The sequence below is a fragment of the Pipistrellus hanaki genome (genome assembly GCF_964339955.1).
Source record: "Pipistrellus hanaki genome assembly, chromosome: 13".
Lineage (NCBI taxonomy): Eukaryota > Metazoa > Chordata > Mammalia > Chiroptera > Vespertilionidae > Pipistrellus > Pipistrellus hanaki.
Window position 1 is genome coordinate 57535489 of NC_140515.1, and position 27965 is coordinate 57563453.

General features: G+C 59.1%; 1 protein-coding gene across 7 annotated transcripts in view; it reads left to right on the top strand.

The window, feature by feature from the left end:
* The window catches only part of ITPR1 (inositol 1,4,5-trisphosphate receptor type 1), a 135574-nt gene that overhangs the window by 8033 nt on the left and 99576 nt on the right, over positions 1-27965 (top strand). For all 7 annotated transcript variants that reach the window (XM_084902238.1, XM_084902239.1, XM_084902241.1 and 4 more), the window contains exons 2-3: positions 7169-7275; positions 7924-7994. In XM_084902238.1, coding sequence (XP_084758364.1) covers positions 7184-7275; positions 7924-7994 — 163 coding nt within the window. In that variant the 5' untranslated portion in view covers positions 7169-7183. The remainder of the gene's footprint in view (positions 1-7168; positions 7276-7923; positions 7995-27965) is intronic.

Consider the following 27965-nt stretch of genomic DNA (forward strand, 5'->3'; position numbering starts at 1 on the left):
AGCATCCTGGCTTCCGCTGCGTCAGAACCTGCGTGTTCAGGAAGGTCCCCGGGGACTCGCACACCTGCGGGAAGAGGCCTGCCCTGGGCCTGCTCACGGCTCTCCTGTTTCTATGGTGACGTTGTGTTTTGGTGGCGGGCTCTCACCTGTGAAAACTGACCTTTGTACTTCCCCTGGCATCGCTCTCAGATTCAGTCACCCGCCTGGGGGCGGGGTGTGTGTATGGGGGTTGGGGGGGTTTCTGGCAGGACTCTGTGACTTGCTCCCATTGGGGACCTTTCATTGGCCGTTCAGACAGAGGTAGACGGAGGCCAAGAGCTCCCCGTGAAAACTCCGGGGGGGGGGGGGGGCGGGAGGGAGAGGGGGAGGCTGTGCAGGCGCAGAGATAAACCTGCTGCTGGACTCTTGGCAGAAGTGATGTCCGAGTAAGTCTAATGACCCGTCGAGTCAGCAGAACCTGCGGCCACGGCGCTCCTCATTGGGAAGTGGGGGACATGCATCTCCACACTCCTCGGCGTCTGCTTGCATTTCAGGAGGCGCTCTGTCTGGGAAGCGATTTGTTTTGCAAAAACAGCTCAGAAGCACCCGTGCACATGTGTCTGAGCAGAAAAAGCGGGTACAACACCGAGACCACGGGACGTTCCTTTCTGCCCTTGGTGGGCGCGCACCGTGTGTGTCTCCCCCACCCCTCTCCAGTCCTGCGAGCCCCAGCCAGGGCTGCCTCTCCGGGCACCTTTCCTGGTGCTTGAACATCTCTCGTTGTTGGAAACTATGTAGCACGTTAGACCTATTTTCCTGGTGGGCCTTCTCACTTTTAACCACAAGCGTGCCTCCACATCGGAAGTGCTCACCAAGTATTTGTCCACTGAAGTCATTGACCCACGTGTTCCGTTAGCCTGTGAAGGCTGTAAGCTGCTTCTCCGAAGACTCTACTCTTTTGCGTCATTCCCCTAATGATTAAATATTTACTGGGCTGGAGTATTGCTCTGAAAAACCCCTTCTGCCCTGGAGAGCCCGGGGGGCCTGTGGAGAGGCGGGGGGGGGGGGGGGCGTGGAGGGCTAGGTGGGCTCATGGAGGGCCGGGGGACCGTGGAGAGCTGGGGGGGGGGCGTGGAGGGCTAGGTGGGCTCATGGAGGGCCGGGGGACCGTGGAGAGCTGGGGGGGGGGCGTGGAGGGCTAGGTGGGCTCATGGAGGGCCGGGGGACCGTGGAGAGCTGGGGGCGTGGAGAGCTGGGGGGGGGGGCGTGGAGAGCTGGGGGGGGCGCGTGGAGAGCTGGGGGGAGGCGTGGAGGGCTGGGGGGAGGGGGCGTGGAGGGCTAGGTGGGCTCATGGAGGGCCGGGGGACCGTGGAGAGCTGGGGGGGGGGGCGCGTGGAGAGCTGGGGGGAGGGGGCGTGGAGGGCTAGGTGGGCTCATGGAGGGCCGGGGGGCCGTGGAGAGCTGGGGGCGTGGAGAGCTGGGAAGCCGTGTAGAAATGTGTGCACCAGTGGCTTTGGAGCTGTTGCTCCCCGGCGGGCATGGGGCTGGGAGCCTGCTGGGGGTTAACGGGGGGCAGGGAGCAGGGAGGGGAGAGTTAGGTAATGAACCAAGGTTGCTCTCAGGCTGTACATGTGAGGCGGGGCCTGACCGCAGGGTGGGGGCCCCTGAGCGGGGGGGTCGGCCCCTTGGGTGCAGGCAGAGGTGGGACACCTGTGCGTCTGTACGCTCCTCTGGGGAGAAGGTGGGGAATGTGGGCTGGGGCCAGTGAGCTGCAGAGTCTTGGAGATGAAAACAGCAAACCTATGTCCCAGAACAGTGGTTCTCAGCGCCAGGGGGACCCTTGGCCGTACTTGGAGACCTTCCTGTTGTCACAACTGAGGGGAGAGGGTGCTCCGGGCCTCTCGGGGGTAGAGGCCAGGGATGCCGCTGAACCTCCGGCAACACAGGACGTGTCCCCACAGCAAAGCCTGATGCACCCCAGATGTCAGGGCCCTGAGCTGGGGAAGGCCTCTGCAGTGTCTCCCACACCGGAGGCTCTGCTCGCCCAGGGACGGTGACCTGACTGGCTGTGCTGGTTTCCCAGAGTGTGTGTTTGGTTTCTGTGGTTCGGGCTGCGGGCAGAGGGGCACCCTCAGGCTGCCCGACCTGCACTTTTTAATCATCACCCTGCCTGCCTCCCGGCCCCAGGCCTCCGCCGTGCTTTCTGGAATGCCTGTGGCCGAACTCTGGCCACTAATTGGCTGTGTGGCCTCCAAGGAACCACCCGGAGTTTGTTTTTGTCTTGTTTGCTTTTCTACCTATAAAAGGAGGGGTGTGGGCTCAGTGATCCCTGCCCGCCAGCGTCAGGTTTCTGACTTTCTGACGAGCTTGAGGAGCAGGGGGAACGGAGAGCGGGGGAAGGAACTCTGAGAAGGAACTGCGGGCGCGGTGCCTGCTTCAGAGACGGGTGACTTAGCGGCCGTGTCTGTGCCGAGGCCAGCGGGGGTATCTTTTCGTGGGTTTAGCTCTTGGGTCTCTGACGAGCAGCAGCCCCAAAGCCTCCTGGCCGTGTCCTTAGGGACCGACTGGCCGAAAACGAAAGCAGAATGTGACTTTCTAGGCTCCGAGGGAAGTGCTGCCGCAGGAGAATGAATTATCTCTGGACGGGCTCGCTGTGTGTCTGGGGACGGTCCGATTGGCCGCTGAAGGACAAGGAGGCTCCTCGTTAAGGTGGAGGCCAGCCGGTGTCCCGCTCAGAACCCTGCGGCTCCTCCTCCTCGCAAATAAAGACGGAATCTTTGAGTCTCTGCTCAGAGGCAGTCCCGGAGTTAACCATGTGCGTGCCCGGTGCAGAGCCGAGCCCCGGCACGGGGGCCGCTCCCTGGGCTGGAAGGGTCAGTGCAGGAGGCTGGGGGCTCTCTGTCTGCGTCTGCAGCCACATGACCATATATGTACCCGGGCCTGGCGGCCGTGCTGCGGAGGGCGTGGCCTCGGCCTGGCCGGGAGCCTGAGGGGGCCAGCAGCTCTCCCTTTTTCTGGGCACACTCCCATTTTCTCTCCGAAAGGCCTGTGGTCTGCCAGGCGCCGCCCGCGGGGGGCTGCTGACCTCAAAGCAAAGCGGTGCCTCTGGTACTGGTGACGGCGCTGGCCCCGAGGTCCTGCGGGCTGCTGGGGACGGCTCCCTCCGGCTCTCGGCTCTCCGGGCGCTTTTAAGTCTCCAGGCCCAGCCTTGCTCTCTTTAAAGGAAGGCTTTTGATGTGATTCTTCTAAAAACCATTTTTAAAAGATATATTTTTATTGATTCAGAGAGGAAGGGAGATGGGGAGAGAGAGAGAAACATCAATGATGAGAAAGAATCATTGATTGGCTGCCTCCTGCATGCCCCCTCCTGGGGATGGAACCCGCCACCTGGCATGTGTCCTGACCGGGAATCGAGCCATGATCTCCTGGTTCATAGGTCGATGCTCCATCACTGAGCCCCGCCGGCCGGACGGCATTGATGCAAGCAGCACGGAAAGCCTTTGGCCCGGGCCCTCTGTGTGCCGGGAGGTGGAGGGGAGGCGGAAATGCCGAGAAGGAGCAGGCAGGCTCCTGGGTTCGGCAGAATGACCTTCCAGGTGCTCTGGGGTCAGAGGGCAAAGGTGGTGACTGAGGGTCGCCGCCGCCGAGAGGGCTGGGTGAGGTGAGGTCATCCCTCCTCGGCCGGTGGTGCCTGGGGTTTTTACTGGGAACAGTGGAGAGAGCGTTCTGCCAGAGCGGGCGCTGACCTTGGCCACGTTCACTGACCGCGGACCTGCTAGTTAGGGCTGATCTCACTGGACAGTGGGACGTCCAGTAGCAGTAGTTTATGAGAGCAGAAAGTACAGCCGATTAGCCCTGGCCGGCGTGGGTCAGTGGTTAGAGCGCTGGCCTGCAGAGGGAAGGGTCCAGGGTTCAATTCCTGGTCAAGGGCACGTACCTGTGTTGCAGGTTCCATCCCGGCTGTGGTCGGGGTGTGTGTGGGAGGCAACCAATCGATGTGTCTCTCTCACATCAATGTTCCTTTCTCCCCCCTCCTCCCTCCCTCCCACTCGCTCTAAAAAGTACGTTAGGACAGTGGTCGGCAAACTCATTAGTCAACGGAGCCCAATATCAACAGTATGATTGAAATTTCTTTTGAGAGCCACATTTTTTAAATTTAAACTTCTTCTAGCACCACTTCTTCAAAATAGACTCGCCCAGGCCGTGGTATTTTGTGGAAGAGCCACACTCAAGGGGCCAAAGAGCCGCATGTGGCTCGTGAGCCGCAGTTTGCCGACCGCTGCGTGAGGATTAAAATAAAAAACAGCAGAATAGAGTGACAGCAAACAGTCCTGCTTCCCGTGTGCTAAGTCAGCCCCTTGGTCTCTTTTTCTCATTGGATCTCCAACACAGTTTCATGAGGTACTCCTGATGCCCATTCTGCAGGTGAGGAAACTGAGGCCCAGAGGGAGGAGAAGCGTCTTGGTCAAGGTCATGAACTTCCCATCACACGGGGGAGAAAGGCAGACTTTCATCCCGGCTTCTCTCGTCTCTGACCTCTTCTCTTCTCCCGCCCTGCCCCGGCCCAGGCCGGCAGAGTTTCCCGGACTCCCGGCCCCTTCCTGCCCGGGGCCTCTGTACCAGCGGTGCCCGCCCGCCCGCCCGGACGGCTCTTCCGCCCCTTTTTCTGCATGACTGCCTCCAGCTCGACTTTCAGGCCTCAGCTCCAATGTCTCAGCTTGCTCTCTCTGGCCAGCCTCGGTGAAGGTGTCGCTAATCACGTCACCCACTTTTCATCCCCGTGGTCAGATTTCTCGCTATCTGATGCTCTCGCCTGCTAGGCCTGTTGGCCGTCTGTGCGCTGTCACCAGAATGCAGGTGCCCTGAGAACAGGGACCTTGGGCGGAGGAGGGCCCGCACCTAGTAGGTGCTCACTAAATGCGTTGACTGAGAAGGAGGATTTGGGGTTCACATTGAGGGGCCGCCTCGAAAGCCCTGGCCGGTCAGCTGTACATTTTGCATTTCAATCCTCTTCTAGCCAGGCTCTCACATTTAGGCAGCGTGAGACCTACGCACGCAGCCAGCGCCAGAGCAAACCTATGGAACGTGGGTAGCAGCGTTTTCAAACCTTTGGGTCTCAGGAGCCTTTCACCTGCTTACCAATTCTCCAGGACCCCAGAGAACTCTCTCCCTTCCTCTCTGAAATCAGTAAAAATATATAAAATAAAATAAAAATGGTCAAAGGTGAGGCAATTGCATGCAGAAATGTATGGGAGATTGGTAAGCAGTGCCCGAATGGTGCACAGCGGTGTGTGTGTGTGTGTGTGTGTGTGTGCGCGCGCGCGCGCTGGGGGGAGAGGGGGGCAGCGTGGCTGTGTCCTTGGCTCCTGACAGCAGTGCTTGGCAGGGCCTAATGTGAGGGCAGTGGTTGTGCCCCCATCGCCGGCAGTCAGACTGCAGCGCCCGGGCCAGGCGGCCTCATTGTAACGGAGCCGAGCCGGCTCCCGAGTGTCCGTGAAAACCTCGTGCCTGCGCCTCTGTCTGCCCGCGGGCTGGGCGTCCGGCGAGCCCTGTGTTCCTGCCTGGCGTCCGCCGCGGAGGACGGCGGCACCTTAGGTGACTTCTCGGTAATAAAGGCTTCTAATTTAGTCCTCTTCCAGGAGCTGCTAACTTTTAAATCCCGAATTGTGTGTGGGCGAAAGTAGAGATTTTTTTTTTCTTTTTTAGAAAAATGAATATAATGCAATTAGTTAAGTGTGTGCGGGAGAAATGGATGGGAAAATTATAAGTGAGGTTGCTGCCGCAGCCGAAGCTTTTAGCAAAAGAAAAAAAAAAATCCAAAACTTCTCTCGAGCTGCTAAGCACGGAGCGAACGGACTGCTTGTTCCGGGAGCTGTCTTGGCCCCGGCGTGGAGGGGTCTCCGCACTGAGCCCTCGGCCCTTCCAAGCGGCTCCCTCCGCAGGCCCCGGGGGCGCGGGAAGGGGGTGGGGCTGGCCGAGCTGTGGGGCCCGTGGATGTGGGGGCCGAGGAGCAGTAAGCATCAGCCCCTCATGGGCTCACACCCCTTCCAGACCCTGAGGGCGGTGCTTGTTCCTTGTGCTTCGCACACGTGTGGATCGGCTTCTTCAAGGGGCCTCTGGCTCCTGCCGGGGAGAAGGGTGCTCCGCAGGAAGGGGGCCTCGAAATTCTCCTGGGAAGGCAGCGTGGCCCCTGGAAGGCAGTTCCAGGAGAGGGCCCCCGCCATCGCCGTCCCAGTCCTCGGCTCTGCTGAGTGGGGGAATTGGGGGGCAGGCGTGGGGTGGGGCTCCGGGGTCTGGGTTTCCAGGAAAGGCCTGGGGAGGTCTGGTTCCCTGTGCGTCTAAAGGCAGGTGCCTGCGGGGACACGGGGGGTCACCTGCAGGCACAGCAGCGCCCCATCTTCCCACAGAAATGACTCGTTTTTCAATGCCAGCTCAGCTTTTTATAACCAGCTGGCTCCCACTCCTCGGTCTTTATGGCTGTTCCCATGAGTCAGGCCCGTGTTTTTGTTGGTGTGCGTGCGTGTGTGTGTGTGTGTGTGTGTGTGTGCGTGCGTGCGTGTGTGTGTGTGTGTGTGTGTGTGCGTGTGTGTGTGTGTGTGTGGGGGGGGTGATTTCTGGGCTGCAGAGATTTCCTGGAACTTATGAGCCATTTCTAGGACTGCCTGAATTCACCGGGTGCACGCCTGACCCCGGCTCCCACACCCGAGCCTATTCCTCTCACCTGCCGGGAGGGGTGCGGGAGCGGCCGGCTCTTCCGGTGGAGGATGGGAAGGAAAGACAGGACATCCCCCTGGGAGGCTGGGGTTCTGCGAAGGCCGCCCGAGCCTCGTGGGGTCTGTCACCCGGTGTCACCCTGCTGGCTCACCTTGCTGCTCGGGTACCGAGGCCCCGGCCCCGCCAGGCCCACGTTCTATGCCCGGTGTTTCCTCCCGCCGGCTCCGAGGCCCATGGGGTTTCTGGCCGAGGCCCCTGCGGCCTCAGTGGCGCTTTGACACCAAGGGTCCTCGGGGCCAGACTGGGCCGGGCGTGGCCGTGGGAGAGCCAGGCCGAACGTCAGTGATACCGGGGAAATATGGCCGCCTGCGGCCTCGCGTGGCTCACGTTGCCTGCGGCCACGCTGTGGAGAACGGAGCGGTTGGAGTTAATTTTCTTCTTTCTTTAATCACGTTGCCTGTTTTGCTCTGTCTAGGGTTTTTAAGAAGACATGTCGGACAAGATGTCAAGTTTCCTGCACATCGGGGACATCTGTTCTCTGTACGCGGAGGGATCGACCAATGGCTTCATCAGCACGCTGGGGTAAGAGCACCAACTTCTCCTGTGGCCGCCTCTGCCCGGGCAGGGGGCGGCGGCTAGAGCTGTGGCTGCGCTGCGGGAGGGTGCCACGCGCTCCTCGGCTTCTCCACGAGCACCAGATCCCGGGACGCTCAACTCGGTCACCATTCCCCTCCCTCCTGTAGCAGGGGGCGTGCTGAAGACGTGGGGTAGTGTCTAAGGCTCATGGTCACAGGCAGGGAGCAGGGGCAGTGCAGGGGGCAGCACACATCCTGGATGTGGTCAGGAGGAAGGAGCCACGGAAAACGGGCATGGCCGCCCTGGCAGAGGCAGGAGCAGGGGCTGCTGGGGCAGGTTTCTGTACCTGCAGGGGACCCTCTACCCCCCCGGGAATGTGGCATCTGTTTTGGGATACAAATATCCAGGACGAGAGAGAATCGTGGAGAATCGTGGACCGGCTGCCTCCTGCATGCCCCCTACTGGGGATGGAGCCCACAATCCGGGCATGTGCCCTGACCAGGAGTTGAACCCTGACCTCCTGGTTCACAGGAGGACACGTAACCCCTGAGCCACACTGGTGGGCGTGGCTGTTGACTTTTGCAGAGTGCTCAGGGTTCTGTTTTCGTAGACGAGCCTTGATGCAGCATTTACCTCTTCTTTTCTTTTTTGCAGGCTGGTCGACGACCGCTGTGTTGTGCAGCCGGAAACTGGAGACCTAAACAACCCGCCCAAGAAGTTCAGAGGTAAGCGGCCCGCTCCCCGGAGGGCGGCGTCCTCCCGGAAAACGTACAAAGCGCGCTGCCGTGTGCATGTGTGTATTTTTTTTAAGCAATTGTGGGCTTATTTACTTACGTATATCTTTAAAAGCCTGATTTCCATTCAGAGCTTTTGACCTCCTGAGCGGGCGTGAGGAAGGTCGCGCCAGGATGGGGTGGCGTTTATGAGGTCTCCCCTGTCCTGCGTGCAGTGGGGAGGCACCTCCGGTTGAGGCCTCAGCAGCGTGCGGCCGTCCCCCAGGCGGTTGCTCCTGTATTGGCCACAGGAAGCATGTGACTTGGGCAGACCTTGCTGCTGTGGGGAGAGGGGCCCTCTGGTGCCCTTCGACCCCCAACCTGGACGAGGCGTTCTGGAGGAACAGGCGGGCACTCTCCGCCAGGCCTCCTGCACCTGGTGTCCTCGGGAGGCGGCTCCGTGAGTCCCATGAGGCTTGCCATGGAGCTGGTGCCGGAGCTGGTGCCGGAGCTGGCGGAAAGCAGCGGCTGTCTTCGTGGTGGTCGGGGGCTCGGCTCTGGCAGTGAGGTTTGATCAGGGAGCCTTTTGAGGCTCCCGAGTGGCTCCGGCAGCCGGGGGAGGCGAGGGCCCGGGTCAGTGCCTGACGGACCCACACCTGGCCGTTCGCACGTTACAGCGCCTGCGTTGGAGGTTCTTGTAGGTGGCTTAGACGCTGGTGTTTCTAAATGAAAGCTGGAGGCATTCGGGTAACACGGAAAGCAGTTCCGGGGCAGAGAGGTGGGTGCTGGCTGCGTCCATGGCCTCGAGGCCGTCGGCACGTCTTCCCCTGGGAGCTGGTTGGAACAGGGAGCGGGCGACAGGCCGGGGGCAGGCCCCTCCGCGGCCTCCAGCCTTCCTCCCTGATGAGGAGGAGAGAGCCTGGAGCCGCCGCTCCTGCCTGTCAGCCACAGAGCTCTCCCTGCTACGAGGAGCAGGCGTGCCTCAGTTTACCTTTAACAGGCTTAGCGACAGGAGAAGAACTGGACGATGTTTCCTTGGTGACTTTAGATGCTTTCCTGCGTCGGGGCGTGCAGCTGGCCCCAGGGGCCTAGATCGGAAGCCCACCGTTTGTGTGTACAGGCCAGTGACTCGATGGGTGACTTACTCCCTCCGGTGCTTTCCTCCCCGTAAGCTGGGGAGAGTGGCTCCCTCCCTGCAGGGGCGACAGGATTGCCGACCGTACAAGTTCCGAGTCAGAGCTCTCGGCTCAGGAGCCTCGCTCAGCGAGGGAGAGCTGGTAGGATAGCGGGGAGAGCTAATAGATGCAGTTGCTTTTTTCTGCTAAAAGCACATTTCTAAGGAATTGCTTTTTTTTTTTTTGCAATTCCCTGGCTGTGCCGCTGCCCCTCTGCGTGTGCAGAAGAAGGGCCTGGCCGCACGCCTGTTTCTCGTCCGCCAAGGCTTCTGCGTCACCGCGCAGTTCAGTTCGGAGCGCCTCGGTCCCGGGGGAGGAGGAGCGCGGAGGTGCGGAAGGATCCGGGTCCCTGGGTCCTGGGGTTGCGGTGGCACTTTCGGGGCCCCGGCCTGCGGAAGGTGAGGCAGGGTCTCTCTCCTCCCTGGCTGGTGTTGGCTGAGCCCAAGACCCGAAAGAGCAGGGAAGGCAGACATCTGGTGGAAACCAGGAATAGAAACTCTGTGGTTAGTGAATTCCTTTCTCTGTGGGATCTTTCCCCCGGCCCCTCCCCCCGCAGTGACATCTTCAGCGGAGGGAAGAGGGCGCCCTCAGCCAGTCCCCTTCCTGGTCCCAGGACCCTGCTGCTTTCTTTACGTTTCTTTTTAAAGCATGTCTTTATGGATTTCAGAGAGGGAGAGAGAGAGAGGGAGAGAGAAAGAGAGAGCAGCAGCAATGATGAGAGAGAATCACCAATTGGCTGCCTCCTGCCTGCCTCACACTGGGCATCTAACCTGCAACCCAGGCATGTGCCCTGACTGGGAATCCAACCGGGACCTCCTGGTTCCTGGGTTGACACTCAACCCCTGAACCTCGCCAGCTGGCTGGCCCCTGCCGTGTTCACCCTGACCTCAGGGCTGTGGCGCAGCGACAGCCTGGGGCTCCCGGGAAGTAGCTCTCCTGTAGGAAGGGGCTCTGGTGTGGCTCCTGCTACTTACATGTGGTCCCCTCTTCCAGATGGATCATCTCCCTCTGGCTCAAGAGGCTGACCTTGGCCCCGAATTCTTACTCTTGTCCCAGGCCTGCCGTACCCATGCCACCGCGTCATCAGAGAGGGGTCAGCTTGTGGGAAGGACTTCGTTCAACGGAGCAGCTGTTGGAGGGAAACTCCGAGGCTGCGATGGGGGGGCCTGGCGAGGGGGTCGGGGCGCTGTGGTGTCGGTCAGGGGTCTGTGTGAACGGGGGAGAGGCGGAGCGTGTTCTGGATAAGTCTCCCCAATCCGGAGGGTTTCCCACACAGCAATCCCTAAGCCCATGGTCAGCAAACTGAGGCTCCTGAGCTGCATGCGGCTCTTTGGCCCCTTGAGTGTGGCTCTTTCATGAAATACCACCTGGGCGAGTCTATGTTGAAGTGGCGTTAGAAGAAGTTTAGGTTTAAAAAATGTGGCTCTCCAAAGAAATGTCAGTCGTTGTCCTGTTGGTATTTGGCTCTGTGGACCACTGCCCTAAGCGAATGTGAAAATGCACGTGCAGCTCAGGAGGCTTCCAGGCCCTGCTCTGGCCCGCCGGCCCCGGGCTTGGGGATGGGGAGGGGCGGAGGCGGCCCGATGTGTGAAGCACGGCCTGTGGCTTTCAGGAGCCTCGGGTTTCCTGGGGAAGCAGACCACATCGTGAACGGCAGGAGCCAACAGGAGTAAGCGTTCACTTTGTGCACAGTGTGTGGGTTTTCTCTCCCCCCACGTCACCCAGCTGCGAGGGGCGGCAGCGTGTCCCCGCTGTGCAGTGAGCGTCCCCCTCAGCGCGGTCAGCATCCCTGCACAGACCTCCCGGTCCCCTCTGCGCTCTTGGGGGCTCAGCCTTGGGCCTCCGGCAGCTTTGTGGGGAGACTCGAAGAAGAAGCGCCCTCTTTCTAACCGAGCGAGAGGCACTCCCGTGTCGCCTCACTTCCCTGGTCCCCATCGGCGTGGAGTCAGGCCGAGGCGGATGCGGGAAAACCGAGACGGCCGAGGAGCACCGTCTGCCCTGAGAGCCGGCATCCAGCCAGCGTCTGCCGCCCACGGCCTGAGCCCCGGGGGGCGGAGGTGGGGGGAGGCGGGGGCAGGAGAGCCTTTCACCTCTCCAGGCCCCAGTGTCCCCGTCGGATCAGTGAGAGTCTAATGAAATGACTTCCCAGCGCCGCTTGCGGCTTGGGACTGTGATGGGCTGGAGACGGCCGGTCACCATGACACGGACGCCCCGGCCTTCTGAGCGGGCTCCCGTGTCTGGGCTGCGGCCTTCTCTGTCAGGAGAAGACGGATGTGTGGGACCAGCCAGGCCTTGCTCGGGGCCAGATGGGGACACAGCCAGGATCCTGGGTGGCAAAGGTCCCGTGGACTAGGGTGGCCTCACCGGCTCCCTGGCTCGGCTGTCTTTCAATCCTGCCCCCCCTTCACTGCACTTTGTCTTAATTGTTGCTAAGCAACATTTTATTTTTTTTTTCCCTTTAGGCAAAGCACGCAAGGAATGAATTCATATCTCATTTAGTTTTAAGTATTCACATGCAACGGGGGTGAGGGTTTTTGTTTTGTGTGTGTTGGTTCTAAGCTGTGTTTTGGCCTTAAGCCGGGGGCACGGGGCTGCGCTGCTGCCATAATAAGAGAAATAAGGCGGAAACCCACGTATTTAGGGTATGTGCCCAGCAGGGGCCTCGGGGATTGGAGGTGTGTGGGGGCCGCTCGGTGGGGGGAAATCAATTCGTGTTCAAGAAATCAATTCGAATTTAATAAAAAGATTAGTAGGTTTTAAATAACCCTCATTTCGGATTTACCAGCTTATCTGTCTCCCACGGACAGACTCTGTGGGGAGGGAACACTCTGTCATTTGCATCGGTCCCCGGAGGCAGGGATGCTCAGGCTCACAGCCCCGGGGACGGTGCCTGAGGCTCTCCTTTGCGGTTTCCCACACGCCCCTCGCCCCTCTCGGATCTCTGCCCGCCTGCCCGCCCGCCCGCCCAGAGCTTCGAGGTGCATGCCTGCGGTTCTGGGCATGCTGGGCAGGGGCAGGGGCAGCCGATGCCCCTCAGCATCCAGACAGCTTCCTTGTTGGACACCCGAGTCACCCACAGAGCGGAGGCCCCAGACCCCACTCGATGCCCTTTGACCTGTAACAGCTCGTCTGCTAACAGAGCAGATTTCAGCTCTGGAGGCACAGGCTGCTTTTAGTGCCACAGGTGCATTGGCGAGGTCACCTGGTTGAGCCTCAGCATTGCCCCCGTGGCTTCCTCCCGGGGCCAGGCTGGTGGGAGGGGAGGGGGAGGACAGGTGTCCTGGGGGCGGAGCGCCAGGCTTCTCTGACCGCCCCTGCCGCTCTGAAGATGGGTTGAGTCGCTTGAGCGTCTGAGAGCGCTTCCTTTCTTCACAGACGGGAGATAAGACGTTGGAAGCGTCTGGGGTCCAGGAGCAAATCCTCGTGGAAGTTGGGGCCGGGGCGCACCTCGTGTCCCCTGCACTGTCCTGTAGGCTCTGCATTTGAGCTGCAGATTTAAAACAATTACTTTTGTCCCATCGCCCTGTGGGGTTATTCCCCGCCTGTTTTCCATGAACGCAGGTAATGGTGACCGCCTCGCGTGGTGCTTACATACGTGAGTTCCTTTAACCGGTTTGACCTGTATCGCTTCCTCTGTGTTCCTTTTTCACCCCCATCGCCACCCGCCAGGCAGCTGCTGTGTGCAGAAGGCTTACAGGTGGGAAAACTGGCCACGAGATGTTGAGCGTTGGGTCCCAGGTTACACAGAAGCACCAGGGCCAGGACTCGAACCCGGACTGTCTGACATCAGCAGCCTTCCCGTTCAGACCTGCTCCAGCCTGCCCGTGGGAGGGGACCGAGCTACCGGGTTCCGTAATCAGTCTCCTACTCCGTTACCCCCGATGTGGCATTCTGTGATATGTTGACACAGGCGCAGACGTCTGCAACACGCTAGAGACACACGCTGCCTGCCTGCCCGGTGACGTCTCGTGCAGCACGTGCCACGCTGTCTTCTGTTTTTATAGACTTCGCAGCATCCGGAGGGACCCGGCGCCGGCATCAGGCTGCCTTCCCTGCGTGGCCCTGAGGCCGGTGGTTGAGCTCCCAGGAGAAGGGCGTCCCATGGCTACTTCTCGGGGGCTGTGGCCGTGGCCGTGGCCGTGACCAGGAAGGCACCTCTCTGTGGGGCAAAGGCCGGCACAGAGACGCCCCCGTTCCAGCCGCTGGCGTGATGGAGGGGGAGTAAGCAGGGCGGTTCCTCCCCCGGTGAGATGTAGGGGTTCCTTTTTTCACCTGGAAATTGTCTGGGTCCACGTGAGTTCCAGTCGGAGTGCTTCTGAAATATCTGGGTGTTTTGTGCTAAAATTACACGCGTCTAAAAACGTGATCGGGGATGAGACTCGATCCCTAAGCTCGCTGGGAGGCTGCTGGCAGATTTCCGAGGCTGGGTCCCCTCCCCCTGAACATCCCCGGAGGCTCGGACTTGCAGGTGAAGGGCCCGCATCCGTTAGCCATGCGGTGTGGGGCCCCCCTCCCCCTTGGCCTTGGCTTAGTCTTGTCGACAGAAAATACTGGGGTTTTGTTGCCATAGTTTCAGGGAAAATTTGACCTTCGCTACAATAACATACAGTTAGAAGGAACCAGCTAATCGGTTTTCTAAAATTAGGCGCTCCGGCGCAGGGGCCGGCCGGAACGGGGCACGCAGTCAAACGCTATGGGCAGGTACTGGCGCCCCAGGGAGCACCGCCCGGGTCCCAGTCAGGGCCGCGAGGGCCTCGCTGTCCGTCCGGGCGGGTCTGTGTGAGCCAGAACTTGCCTTTCTTTTTGGCTGATGTGAGCATTGCCTTATTGTCAGGCCTCAGCAGTGAGTATGGGAAGCAGAGAGAGAGAGAGAGGGAGATTTCCCACCATCCCTGGGGACGCAGACCATGCAGAGGACTCGGGGCCACGTTCTGGTGAGGACGCTGGCTGGTGACCGGGAGGCTGGCTTGGAGACCAGGAGAGGCGTTTGGAAAGCCACTTCTGGTCTGGAATCTGGGCGTTGGAGCAACACGGTTCTAGACTCTCCTTCCTTCGGAAGCTGACGTGTGATTCAGGGGCCAGCACCTCCTCCCTCTCTGGTCCCTCATCCCCCATCCCGAGCCCAGCTGTGGCTCCTCCCCTCCCCCCACATCCCTCTGTCCCTCGGTCCCTCAGACCCTGAGCGCGGATTTGGCTCTGAGTGATGGCCGTCAGTGGATTATGTAAAACTTGTATTTCCCCTCGGCCCCCCTCTCCCCCAGAACCTCTTCAGGGGCCGTGGCTGGGCCCATGGCAGGGTCCATGGCTGTGGCGATGGCTGGAATGGTACCAGGTTGTGCCCCCGGAGCCGGGGTACGGTTTCTAGTGCAAAGTGGGGTTCCGTTTCCTCAGTTCCAGGACATACATTCCAGCCCTCGTTGGCGTCCTGCTTACCTGTGTCCTCCCTGTGCAGAGGTGGGCCACGTGCAGCTGTGTGCGGCTGACCACTGACCGTGACCGTGGGTTCCGCACGCCCACGTCAGCCACAATCCATACATTTTCCCTCTCCATTTTATTTTCACTATGTTAGCTTTTTTTTCCTTTTGCCTTAAAACAACTCTTTTTCTTAAAATTTTTATTTTTATTTTTTATTTATTTTTTATTTTTTATTGATTTCAGAGAGGAAGGGAGAGGGGAGAGAGAAAGAAACATCCATGATGAGAGTGAGTCCTGGATCAGCTGCCTCCTGCATGCCCCCCGCTGGGGATCGAGCCCACCACCTGGGCACGTGCCCTGAGCCGGAATCGAACGGTGTCCTCTTAGCTCACAGGTCAACGCTCAGCCCCAGGGCCCGCGGCCCGGCCAGGTCTTTAATGCGACTTGATACGCGGATACATTTAAGAGAAGATAACTTTCCCTGGGACTGTTTTCCACCGTTTTGCATGTTTCTGCGTTGGCATCTGAGTGACTCGGTGGAAAATATGTCCCTGGCAGACCCGGAGGAAGTCTCCGGTCCGCGGTGCGCAGGCTGCCTGGCTGGTTACCAGGCCACCTGCCTGGGCGGCCGGCGGAACGGTGCTGCCGGGAGGGGGTTGCGGTCGTAGAGCGGGGATGAGTGAGAACCACTTGGAGGGTTATTCTCGGAGAAGGTGAATCCTAGACACGTTTTTCTTTGGTGGTCATTGTTGCTTGCTCCCTCTCCCTCTCCCTCTCCCTCTCCCCCTCTTGCTCCCTTTCTCTCTCTCTCTTAAATCCTCACCTGAGGATATTTTTTCCATTGCTTTTCAGAGAGAGTGGAAGGGAGGGGAGGAGGGGGAGAGAGGAGAGAGACAGGTTGATGTGAGACTGGTTGCCCCACCGGGTGGGAGGGATGGGATGGTGGGAGTGAACCTGCAACCCAGGCACAGGCCGTTGACTGGGAATCAAACCCGAGGCCCTTTGGTACCCGGGCCGGTGCTCTGACCATTGAGGAGCACGGGCCAGGGCTGTTGCCACCTCCTCCGTCAGTCACTGTGCCCAGATCACTTGAATTCACCTCAGTGGCAGTTCAGAGGAGACGCAGTCGGAGAGTGAGGAGAAGCGGCAGTGTGAGCGCACGGTGCTTCCCCGCGGCCGGCTTCTCCCCCCGCAGTGGCCAGGCCCAGCGTCCGGAGGGCACTGGGCTGCGGGATGAGCGGGTGTCGCTGGAGGGGGTGGTGTGTCCATTGGGTGGGGAGGTGGTGAGCTGCTCAGGACTTCATTCTGGCCCAGCCTGTGTGAGCGCCCACAGCAGGCGGGTTTCGTCGGCTCCAGCAGTCCCGGCCCTGCGGCTGAGTTATATAGGAAGGGCCCCGAAGCAGGGCTCAGGCCGGGGCACCCTATGCCGGGAGCTGCTGGGGGCACCCTCAGCCGGGAGCAGGGTGGGGCACCCTATGCAGGGAGCAGCGGAGGGCACCCTCAGCCGGGAGCAGGCCGGGGCACCCTCAGCCGGGAGCAGGCCCGTGTTCAGCTGTGTCCCTTCCTCCCGCACATCTGCTGCTGCGTGTCCTTGTGCTGCTCCGGGGTCGGGTTGCTGTGCTCGGAGCTTGAGCCCTGTGGTGTCCTTGCTTTTCTGCCTTTGGGGTGGTGGTGGGGGTGTATGATCCGTTGGTATCACGTTCCCTGGCTGTCGGGTCGCCCAGTGAGTAAGCCGGCTCCTTGTATGCGTCCTTTACGGCCAGCTAACCACCGAGTCACCTTCCTCCGCCGTTTTTCTCGGCTTGGTTTTGTAAGTTGCATTTTTCTAGACGTTTACTTGTGGCATCTGAGGTTTCGATCCTCTAGTACCCTCTGGCTTTCTTGTTAGTCCCTGGTTTGGTCCCTGCGTTAGGTTTAAGACACCCCACCCCCCATGACACCCACTGTAATTCCCAGAACCTGTGGGCACGTCCCCTGATTGGGCAAAAGGCACGTCGCAGGTGTGACTGAGTGAAGGGCCGGGAGGAGGTCTGCTTGTCTGGGGTTTGCAGGTGTGTCTGACGAGGGACAAGGGAGGCGGAAAGAGCCGGCCTTAGGAGGATGGGGGGGATGGAAGCAACAGGTGGGAGCAATGCCGCCCGGAGCCCAGGAGAGCAGGAGCCGGACCAACCTCACCCAATGGCTGTTGAGGGGTGACTTACTTTGAACCTCACCCAAGGTTGTTGAGGTGTGGGTCTCACTTCCAACATCAACCAATGGTTATTGGGGGGAGGGGTGACTCACTGCCAATCTCACCCAATGGTAGTTCAGGGGCGTGATGCACTTCCAACTTCACCCAATGGTTATTAAGGGGTGGGACCTACTTCCAACCTCAACCAATTGGGTTTGAGGGTGGGACCCACTTCTACCCTCACCCAATGGTTGTTGATAGGCGGGACTCACATCCAACCACAACCAATGATTGTTGAGGGGCGGGACCAACTTCCAACCTCACCCAATGGTTGTGGAGAGGTGTGACCCATTTTGAACCTCACCCAATGGTTGTTGAGGGGCGGGACCCACTTCCAACCTCAACCAATTGGGTTTGAGGGTGGGACCCACTTCTACCTTCACCCAATGGTTGTTGATAGGTGGGACTCACATCCAACCACAACCAATGATTGTTGAGGGGCGGGACCAACTTCCAACCTCACCCAATGGTTGTGAAGAGGTGTGACCGATTTTGAACCTCACCCAATGGTTGTTGAGGGGGCAGTCCCACTTCTAACCTCACACAATGGTAGTTGATGGGCATGACCAACTTCCAAACTCACCCAATGGTTGTTGAGGGGTGGGACCCACGGACAACCTCACCCAATGATTGTTGAGGGGCGGAACCCACTTACAACATCATCCAATGGTGGTTGAGGGTCGGGGCCCAATTCCAACCTCACCCTATTGTTTTTGAGAGGTGGGACCCACTTCCACCCTCACCCAATGGTTGTTGAGGGGTTGGACCCACAAACCAGTCCTTGGGCTGATGCTCTTACCACTGAACATAATTGGCCAGAGCTGTTAATTACATTTTAAAAAATAAAATTTGTTATTTTGGAATAATTCTAGATTTCCCCCCACAATTGCATAGTGAGTACAGGGTCCCTGCGCACAGGTCTGCATAGCTAGTGTCTCCGGTTGTTCACGGCTTCCATAACCCCGGCGCCGACACAGCTAACAAGTGAGTGTCGGTGCCGGGCTTGAACCGGACTCTAGACGTGTGTTTCTCCAGTCTCTCACTAACGGCCTTCTTCTGGTGGAGGATCTACCCGGAACCCGGCGCTGCTTTTAGCCCCGTCTGTGCAGTGTCTCCCAGGTGTCCTTGTTTTTAATGACCTTGACGGGCTTGGAGGGTGCTGTGTGGGAGGGCCTACGGCATTTGGACAGGTTCAAGACCGGGACTAATGAGAGGACCCAGTCCTCTCATGGCCATGTGCGTGTCCCAGCTTGGAAGGCAGAGCCTCCCAGCACAATTCTATCCAACAGCTGGAGTTGTAAGCTTGAACCTATGGTCTGAACACGTGGCCCCACTTGCCTGAGTGATATAGGCTGCAGGTGACCCCGGTTTGCTCAGGTGCACGGAATGGAGTAGGATGGGAACCCTTGAGAATGCTGGAAACATCTTGACCAAGTCCTTACTTTGCCCGTGGCATCTGCTACAAAATAAAGCCTCGGCTGTGGGCTTGGGCGCTGCCTCTCAGGAAACAGCATCCCACCGGGACCCAGCTTTCATTCTCTTGTCTGTCTTTTCTGAGCCTTTCAGCCGCCCCCTCTCAGGGCCGCCCTGGGCCGTTTCTGGCTGCACCGTGCTGGTCCTGTGTATTGAAGGATGCCTTTTGGATTCTCTGATGTTTTCCTCATAATAGACTGGGGTTTGGGGAAGAGCACCACATGTGTGGAGCATGCTCATTGCACAGAGTCACGCTACGTGGCCACAATGACAGCACCCCTCAGAGCAAGCCTGTCAAACTCAGCCCGTGGGCTGCAGGCCTCGTGTCCTTGGCCTGTGTTAGCCTTTGAGTTTGGCATGCTTGGTTTTGTTACTGACTTCCAAATGTTTTCTCACATCCACGGTCATTTCTAAGACCTGCGTGTCACCTGGAGGTTCTCTGTGTTCAGCTGTGCGGGAGTTCCGCGGTCTCTCCTTTTAGAAAGCGCTGGGTGCCTGGGTTTGTGCTGGTCAGATCCCAGGGTCCGATCAGTCCTTTAAAACCGGAAAGTCTCCTTGGTGGCCTCCCAGGTGACCGGCTCCTGCACCTGTCCTGCCGGACTGGAGAGAACGTGGGTTTCCGGCTGGAGCAGTGTCCTCGTCGGTGTGGGTGGGTTTGGCTTTGGTCAGGTGGACGTGTCAGTTGTGGAAAGACAGCTCTGCCCATGGCGGTGGTACCATAACACCCGCCTGTCCCGTAGGATGTGTGCCAAGGGGAAGAGTGCGTTCTACTGCGTGGAAACCATTCTCAAAGGCTGAACGGTTCCCGTTAGGAACGTGGACGTGCAGCTTTAGCTTGTGGTGCACGAGGTCCTTCCTGTTGGTTTGCTTTCAGTTCATGGGAGTCTCTCTGGGCAGGGCTGGCCGTGCAGAACTGTGTTCACCTCCCGGTGAAACTGGACGTTTTATCCTATGGAGGGAGCATTTTAACCAGTTTTATGTCTTGAAGTCTGTTTTTTGTTTGTTTGTGTGTTTCCTGTTATGAAGATACCCGCCCCAGCATTGTTTCAGTCAGTATTTATTTTATGTAACTTTTTAAAAATGATCTGCCCTTAATTTCTATAGTGTCTCTCATACCCTGCACACAACCTGATTCGGCTATTCATTAGGATGATGGTTTCGGATCTATAGCTTGGCTGTTTTTCCTTTTACCTCCGTTTTCTTCCTTTCTTGCCTTCTTTGTGTTTCATTGGAGGTGTGTTGCTCTCCATCCCACTTTTCTTTCCATTAGCTGAGGGTTACACCTTTTATATTGATTGCAGCTGTTACCCGCACGTTCCATCGTGCGCCCTGAGTGAAGCCGAGCGCCAGCAGCCGCATCACTTTCTGCTCTCCTCGGGCCTTCAGACATTTCCGTCCCCCTCACCTGTCTCCGCCTGTGCTCTCCTGTTCACAATGCCAGTGCTTTTTGCACTTTTTACTTGAACTTTCATGTTAGGTGTGATTTTGTCTCATATGGTCACTTTTTAACTGACTTACAAATGGGTAAATAGTAACTAGACCTTTTACCTGGGATGATTATCTTCCTGCTTTAAGAACACCCTATAGAGCCCTTGTGGTTTGGCTCAGTGGATAGAGCATCAGCCTTCGCACTGGAGGGTCCTGGGTTCGATTCCGGTCAAGGGCACATGCGGGGTTGCAGGCTCGAACCCCAGTAGGGGCTGTGCAGACAGCTGAATGATTCTCATCATTAATGTTTCTATCTTTCTCTCCCTCTCTGAAATCAATTTTAAAAATCTATATATTTATAAGAATACCCTATAGAATTTAGAGGGTCTATGGGTGGTCACTTCTCTTATTTTGTTTGAAAATGATCATTTTAATTTGCCTGGGAATTCTGTGCTGTCAGAAACGGCAGTGCACACGTGCTACTTTGCAAACTGTCACTTTCTGCCTGACAGCTGCCAATCAATAGGGTGATGTTAACCGACCCTCGTCAGACCCCAGAGGGAGGGGCAGGCATCTTCAAGGTTACGTTGCAATGGATTTGCAATGGATCGAAAAGCAATGCAGTCGAATTGGGTTAATTAATTGAGAATGAGGTCTCTCCGTCAGCGCTCCTCTGCTCGTGCTGCTGTCCAACCCTCCCCCTCCCCCCGGGGTTGGTTCCCCACTGGGTTTCCTGTCCCACGACATCTCCCAGCTTCCCAGCCAGGCCGCCCAGAGCTCCGGAAGCCATGGGGGGCGGCCGTGTGAGGACCTGGGGGAGCTGTCCCTCTGACCGTGACTCGGTCCTCTCCCCTCATCCAGGGCCTTTGGTTCCGTCTGGTCCTCCAGCTGCTTGGTCTCCCTCAGGCAGAACCCCCCTCCCCTCCCACAGCCCAGCCCGCACGCCTCCACAGGAAGCGGAGAAAGGACCCTTTGTCCCCGCGGCTGGAGCGCTGCCAGGGTCTCTCTGGTCACCTCAGCCCTCAAGGTGGCGGGAAGGACATTTCATCGGGGGAAAAGGGACGGGACGAGGTGTCCCACATCATCCCTTTCATTCTGAGGCTGGACTTTGGGGCGAGGGCTACGTGATCTTTCTGTGGAGAAGACTCAGACCCCCGCCTTCTCTGTGGGGCAGGGACACGGGCTCCGTGTCCGTTCTCATGTGACACGCGAAGGTCCGTACACACGGGAAGAAAGCCGGTCCTTAGTGCTCCTCCGGGAGGAGAGGGAGGCTGACGCGTGTTCTTAGGTTACCGGAGGGCCTGTCTCTGCCCCGGGCCTCGGGGGCAGGCCCCGAGCCTTCTGGGCCCCCGGGCTTGCTCAGTTTTAGGGCGTTCATAACGGAGCTCTGCTATGCAAACGGATGGACGGCCTCCGCTCCACAATAATTACCTTAAACAGGACACTTTGTCTTTAAGGGACAGACAAAGGGCCTGATTGGCTGTCAGTGATTAAGCACCCTCCCCTTGCACCCCGAATGTCTCAGCCAGGTGCTAGGTGACTGCCGGGCTCCCCCGGGCTGGTGAAGCCCAGGAGCTGGACATCAATCTCACAAAAGAAAACATAACGGACCCCACGCCCCTAAGTCCTGCGGCTTCCGTGAGGGATTCCTTTCTCATCCGCACCTGTGTTGACTGCTGGCGGGGTGTGTGTGTGTGTGTGTGAGTGGGTGTGTGTTTGTGTATATAGGTTTGTGTGTATGTGTGTTTGTGTGTATATGTTTGTGTGTGTAACTTGGGGCACGTTGGTGTCGTCTAACAGATCCCCCATGTGCATTGGCCGTGTCCTCCGTGGAGCGGGCAGGCCTGCGCTCGCCGGCGTGGGAGGAGCGAGCTCTCGGGGTGCAGACGGGGACTGCAGGTTCCCGGATCCCCCTCTCATCTTCTCATCGGTTGCCTCTGACTCTTTTCCCCCCAAACGTGGGAAGCTGGGAAGCGGCAGCTGTCAGCGTTGCCCTCTGTCTTTCCTTCGGCCCTTCCTCGGCGTTTTCTCCCGGGGGTGGTGGGAGATGATGCTGCCGGCCCCGCCCCCCAGCACCTGGGGAGGAAGCCCCCGGGAGCTGGAAGGGCAGGGGTGGTGCTCTCCCTGCCCCCGAGAGCGAGACGGACTTCCGCCGGGGACGGCCCCCCGGGGCCCGCTGGCCTCAGAGGACTGTGTGCGTGCTGATCAGCGTCTGCGGCGCTTCCTGTCCTCCCTCTCCCTCCGGCCGTCCTGTCACCTGTCACTGCGTCTGCTAGCACCTCGGCCGAGCCAGGGAGAAGCCGGCCTTAGGGGTCTGACTTCTCACTGACAAACATTGCCCAGACCCTGGTGCCGGGCGCGCAGTGCGTGTTCCTGACCGGGGAGAGGGAATCAAATCCCCCGTGTGCATGGTCAGAGCCGGCCGGCGTGGGGGTGAGCGTCGACCTATGAACCAGGAGGTCTCGCAGTTCCATTCCTAGTGAGGTCACAGGCCCTGGTTACGGGCTGGATCCCCAATGTGGGGCGCGCAGGAGGCAGCCTATCCATAATTCTCTCTCGTCTCGGATGTTTCTCTCTCTCCCCCTTCCTTCCTCTCTAAAATCAATAAAAATATATTTTAAAAAATGAGACCCACAATCCTTAAGTTGCAGCCATGACTCAATGGCACACTTTCCAGCGCGGCTGTGGCGGTGGGAGCAATGCGGGCCTGGGGAGCGCAGATGCTCCCCTAGGACGGGGGCAGGAGGGGCAGAGTGAGGGCCCGGCCACCGCAGTGTGGAGCATGCCGGCCGGGCGCGCAGTGGAGGGCGTGGCGCGGAGGACAGGGTCCCGGCTGTGGCTCCTCAGGGCCACGGTCGAGGCCGCGGATGGAGCTGCAGGGCCGCCCCTTGACCGGACCCGTGTTTGCTGGTTTCATCCTGGCCGTGGTCTCCATGTGACAGCAGCAAAGACGTAGGTGAGGAGCGAGCAGCCTGAGTCTGGATAAACGGCCGGGCCTGGCACCCTGCTTTGAAGGTGGTGGCGTTTTCTCACTCACACACGGGAGCACCGTGCTGGGCCCTGGGCGCCGGGCTGGGCGTGGAGGGCAGGGCTGGGCCGGACAGAGCGTCTGCCCCGGGGCCTGTGTTCCGGGGGCCCCGCAGGTGCCCAGTAAGAACTAGGGCAGGTGCGGCAGAGAGGACACTGTGAGGAGCGGGTGCTGGTCCGGTGGCCGGTCCCCGGGAGCCGTGACACCCTCACGTGAACTCCACAGCCTGCGTGGGAGGCAGAGAAGCTGAATGCACAGGCAGACCAAAGGGGCAGGGCCTGCAGGGACCTGGGAGCCAGGCTGGAACCCGGTCCTGGGCTGGGAGGCTGTACTTTTCCTTCCCCGCATGGCCGGCCTTCCAGCACCGCCCGGGGCGCACAAGTTGACGGTCGCTTCTCAAGCGGTTTCTTTAGGGACCGGACTTACGCTTGGGCAGTACCGTGGGGCCCGGGAGCCGGCTTCCCAGAACCGGTGACCTTTCTCCCAGGCCCCCGGAGCCAGCCTGGCTGGCCTCCGCTGGACCTCAGCGCTGAGTCACGAGGGAGGCGAGGAGCAGGGGAGCCGGTTCGGCCAGGTGAGCTCAGTGCTCGGAGCCAGGTCAGCGCTGGGAGCGGAGAGAAAGGGCCAGAGTGCTTGGCCCAAGAGCTACACACGCCCCCCCCCCCCCACACGCACACGCACACGCACACGCTCACTGCAGAATTGGAGGTGTTTCCCAAGGTCTTACCCTCCTGGATCTGCCCCCCTGCCTCCCGTCCCCCTGCCTCGTTCCACGGGTCAGACCCCTGTGGCCTGGGGCTGGGCCGTAACTCAGAGTCTTCTGGCACCAGGAGCAGCCGCACCTGTTTTCCTTCTCTCACTTTCTCCCCAGGGGAGCTGAGGCCATCAGGCTCCCTCCTCTGCTCTGCCCTCCATCCCAGGTGAAGTGACCCCCTCCCTCCGTACCCTCCCCATCCCGCATTAGCTGCGGGTCCCCTAGCCCGAGAGGCGGCGCGGTGCATCCAGCTCTGCCGCTTGCCGCCTGCTGACTTGGGGACGATGCTTAGCCTCTGCCTCAGGGTTCTCGGGAACGGGTGCGTTAACACCTCCTGGGGGACCTCAGAGCCGGCGCCTTTGTGTGTCACGGAGGTCCTGCATCCACGGCCCACGGTTTTAAAGCCGGAGAACGTCCTCCTGCAGGGACAGGCGGCCTGAGGAGCCTGAGTCCCAGATGCACTCGCCGGCACCCTCCTTACAAAAACACCAGAACCCCCAACAATGGGCCTTTCTTCCAGCTTCATGGGATGTCCCTGGCACGCTCCCCGCTGCCGCCCGCTCCCCCCTGCCGGCCCGCCCCAGGGGCTCTGGATTAGCCTGATGTGTAAGGGCTTTGTTCTCCCCCAGCCGCCCGGGATGGAGCGATTCTGACAGACACCGTGATCCGGAGGGACCGCACACGCTCGCCGAGCCGAGCGCTCCTGCCTTAAATGGTCTTCCCGGTGCGGCGCCCGCGGTACCGTCCCGGCTGGGCCGGCGCCTCGGCCTGCCGCGCCTCCTCGTGGCCTGGAGGTGGGGTCGTCCCTCGCTAGGGTCGTGGGGCAGTGACATTGAAGACGGGCCGTGGGCGCCTGGGCCTGTGGACAGGTCACCAGGTGTGTCAGCTACACGAGATGGGAGGGGACCCGCCGGTGTGCGCCATCTCTGTTCGGTGCTGTTCACAGCGTGTTCCCTTTGGAAACTCCGCGTCTCTGCTCGGGACCGGACGCGTTCCTTCTCGAGGAAGCCCGGCCCTCCTGCCTCCCTGCAGGGTCGCCCCGGCGGGCCGTTCCAAGGGGGGCTCTCAGCCTCAGATCAGTGCTGGGATGAGGGAGCACAAATAAAAGGGCCCAAACTCCTCTTTTACCCTGGCCAGTCCCGCTCCGTGGCTGAGCATCGGCCTGTGAACCAGGAGGTCACCGTTTGATTCCTGATCAGGGCACATGCCCAGGTTTTGGGCTTGATCCCCAGTAGGGGGCGTGTAGGAGGCAGCCAATCAATGATTCTCACTCTCCTTTCCTCTCGGAAATCAATAAAAATACATATTAAAAAAAAAACAAAACAACCCAACTCTGTGAAGGGGAACGTGGAGGAAGGTCAGAGAGAAGATTTAAGTGGAGTTACCCACCCCCTTTCCTGGCTTCCTCCCTCAGCGATGCAGTATGTAAAGGAAAGCAGAGGCGGGCAGACTCTGGGGCAGAGGGAGCGTGCTTGGGAGAGAAGGCCTCTGGGCTGAGCAAAGCGGAAGGCGCAGGAGAGACCCCGTTGCCCTCCGGCAGCTTGTCGAGGGTTCTCCCCCCGACCCCTCGCCGTGGGCCCGCAGACTGGGTGCGGAGCGATGAGCGGTGAAGCCCACGGCCGGGGGTTGTCCTTGGGCGAGTGCTGCTACTGTGAAGTCCGTAGTGACTTGTGTTGGAGGAACGTGGTATTGGCGTTGGCTGTGTGTGTCAGGAGGGGCGGGCAGGGATGGCTAAGCCCACCACGAAAGAATCCAAGCAGACACAATGTGGTTTTATTGTTTCTTTTCATCCTTGGGATTGAGCGACATTGTAACCTGTAGTCACGACCAGGGATGGCAAAGCGGTGGAAGGCGGATTTCTCTGGTTAAAGGCATGGAACCAGAGAGGAGCCGGTGGGTGGGGACGGGAACTGGTGGGCGGTGGGAGGCCTCCGAGTAGGCAGGACCCAAATCGGTCTCTGAAGAGCGGGTCCCAGGCCCGCGGGTGTCTGAGCAACACCTCGGGAGCGAGTTGCAAATGTCACTTCCTAGGTGCCGCCCCCGGTTCCGTGGGCCGGGGGAAGCCTGGGCGTGGGGGCGGCTCGCAGATGTGCTGAGAAGCGATGGCTGGAAGCGATGGGGGAGAGGCGGGCTGGTGGAAGGCAAGTGGTTGGGAGTGAAAAGTGACAGCATTCAGCGAGGAGGCAGCTCACGCCCAAGATAGAAGCGAGCCTTTATCGGGAGCAGGGGCGGCGGGGGGGCGGGGGGGGTGCCAGCATCTCCGGGGGGTCGGAGGGCCCGGTGCTGGGTCACGTGATGGCCTCGGACCCTGATCCCCCGAGAACACGGTGGCTACCCTCGATGTCTTTATTTGCGGTGGCTTACGACGGAGGCGAAAGTCGAAGTGGACATGCCACTGCGGAGGAATGCGTGGCCCCGCGCGGCAGGGCGGGAGCGGACCGTGTAGAGTAGCTTTCTCCCCAGCCTGGCACGGAAGGGGGGACACCTGGGGGCCCGCTCAGGGGAGGAACATGTGAGGGGCCCTCGGAGCTCTGGCTTAAAATGACCCCCAATGAGCAATCACTCTGCTTAACTCGTTCATCAGACACTTAAGAAGCGCCTATTGTAGGTGGGTCCTAGGCGAGGGCCCTAAGATTTTGCTTTAAGAAAAAAAAAAAAAAAAAAAAGATACAGCTCAGTGGTTGAGCGTCAACCTATGAACCGTTCCAGGTCAGGGCACATGCCCAGTTGCGAGCTTAATCCCCAGTAGGGGGCGTGCAGAAGGCAGCCGATCCATGATTCTTCCTCATCATTGATGTTTCTCTCTCCCTCACCCTTCCTCTCTGAAGACAATAAAAAAATATTTTTAAAAAAATGCAGGTTCTGTGGGTCCAGAGTGAGGGCTCAGGTCCTGCATGCTCAGCAAACTCCCAGGGCGCCCAGGCCCTTGGGTGATACCCGGAGGGGCCGGCCTGGGAGGCGCTGGGGGGTCTCCCTGGCGTTGGTTTGTTGTAGTTTTTCATCTTGTAATAACAAGGTGCCCAGTAACTACAAGAAGGCCTTTGCATAGAGGCACAACCCATGGACGCAGACAGCAGGGTGCTGAAGGCCTGGGGCGAGATGGAGGGAGGAGGGGGAGAGCTGGAGGAGGTAAATGGGGGGAAAGGGGATGTATGTAATACTTTCACCTATAAAGAATTATTTTTTAATATACTTTATTGATTTTTACAGAGAAAAAGGGAGAGGGATAGAGATTTAGAAACATCAATCAGCTGCCTCCTGCACACCCCCTACTGGGGATGTGCCCACAACCAAGGTACATGCCCTTGACTGGAATTGAATCAGGGACCCCTCAGTCTGCAGGCCGATGCTCTATCCACTGAGCCACACATAATTAAAAAAACAACAATTTTGCTGTTGAAATTCATTCAGAAAAATAACTTTATGCTTGCAAATCCTCTCCTCCTGAACCCTTGATCGCCTCATTGAAAACAGGATGATGTCATTTGGGGTAAAACAACATTTCTGAGGCCACCAGCCCTCCCCTGACAGCTGAGGGACCAATGGCCAGTGTGACTCCTTCCCCCCCCTCTCCCCGGGGAAGGAAGGGAAGGACAAGGGGGCCTGCCTGCAGGGGGTGCTCGCTCCTCTGCTCGTCCCACCTCCTTGCTTCGATCGGTGCCCACGCCGCTGATCAGTGCCCACGCCAGCACCTCCTGGCCCAGAGCGTCTCCAGAAGCGGGGGCATTACCACCTGACGCTCGCCCCGCAGCCAGCGCCCGGGAGACTGCACGTTCCCTACGGATCTCGAGATCTTGGCCTTCTCACTTCCGGCTCCTTGTTTGTTTATAGAAGCAGAAGGAGAAAAACGATTCCTCTCAGATTGCTATCACGCCGACACTCTTGGGCTCCTCAGAGGTCAGGAGGGAACGAATCGAGCTTTTGCGTAGGCGTTCCTTCTTTCAGATCGATGTGAAGTTAAAACCTTAATTGCATAAGGTTCTATAGGAAACAGATTTTCTCTGTCACTTTTGAAAACATACATCTGTTTTTATTGATTTCAGGGAGGAAGGGAGGGGGGAGAGAGGTAGAAACATATGTGAGGCGAATCATTCATCAGCCGCCTCCTGCACGCCTCACACTGGGAACGGAGCCCACCATCCGGGCATGTGCCCTGCCTGACGGGGAATCGAACCGTGACCTCCTGGTTCATAGGTCAATGCTCAACCACTGAGCCATGCTAGCTTGTTTTTTAAGAGTGATCATCCCCCCCGTGTTTCAAGTGACAGTATCAGAGAATACAAAAAGAATCCTAGGAGGGGCGAGTTCAGTGCGTTCGCCTTGATTTCTTCCCTTCCACTGACTGGGTTTCCACGTTCACGTCGAAAATTTCCGTGGCTGACAGCAGGCATGAACCCAGTGGCGGTTCCAGGCGTGTCCGCCACGTAGAGCTGTGGACCTTGAGGTCTGCCCCAGGGGGAAGGGGCCGGGGTGCTCTCGG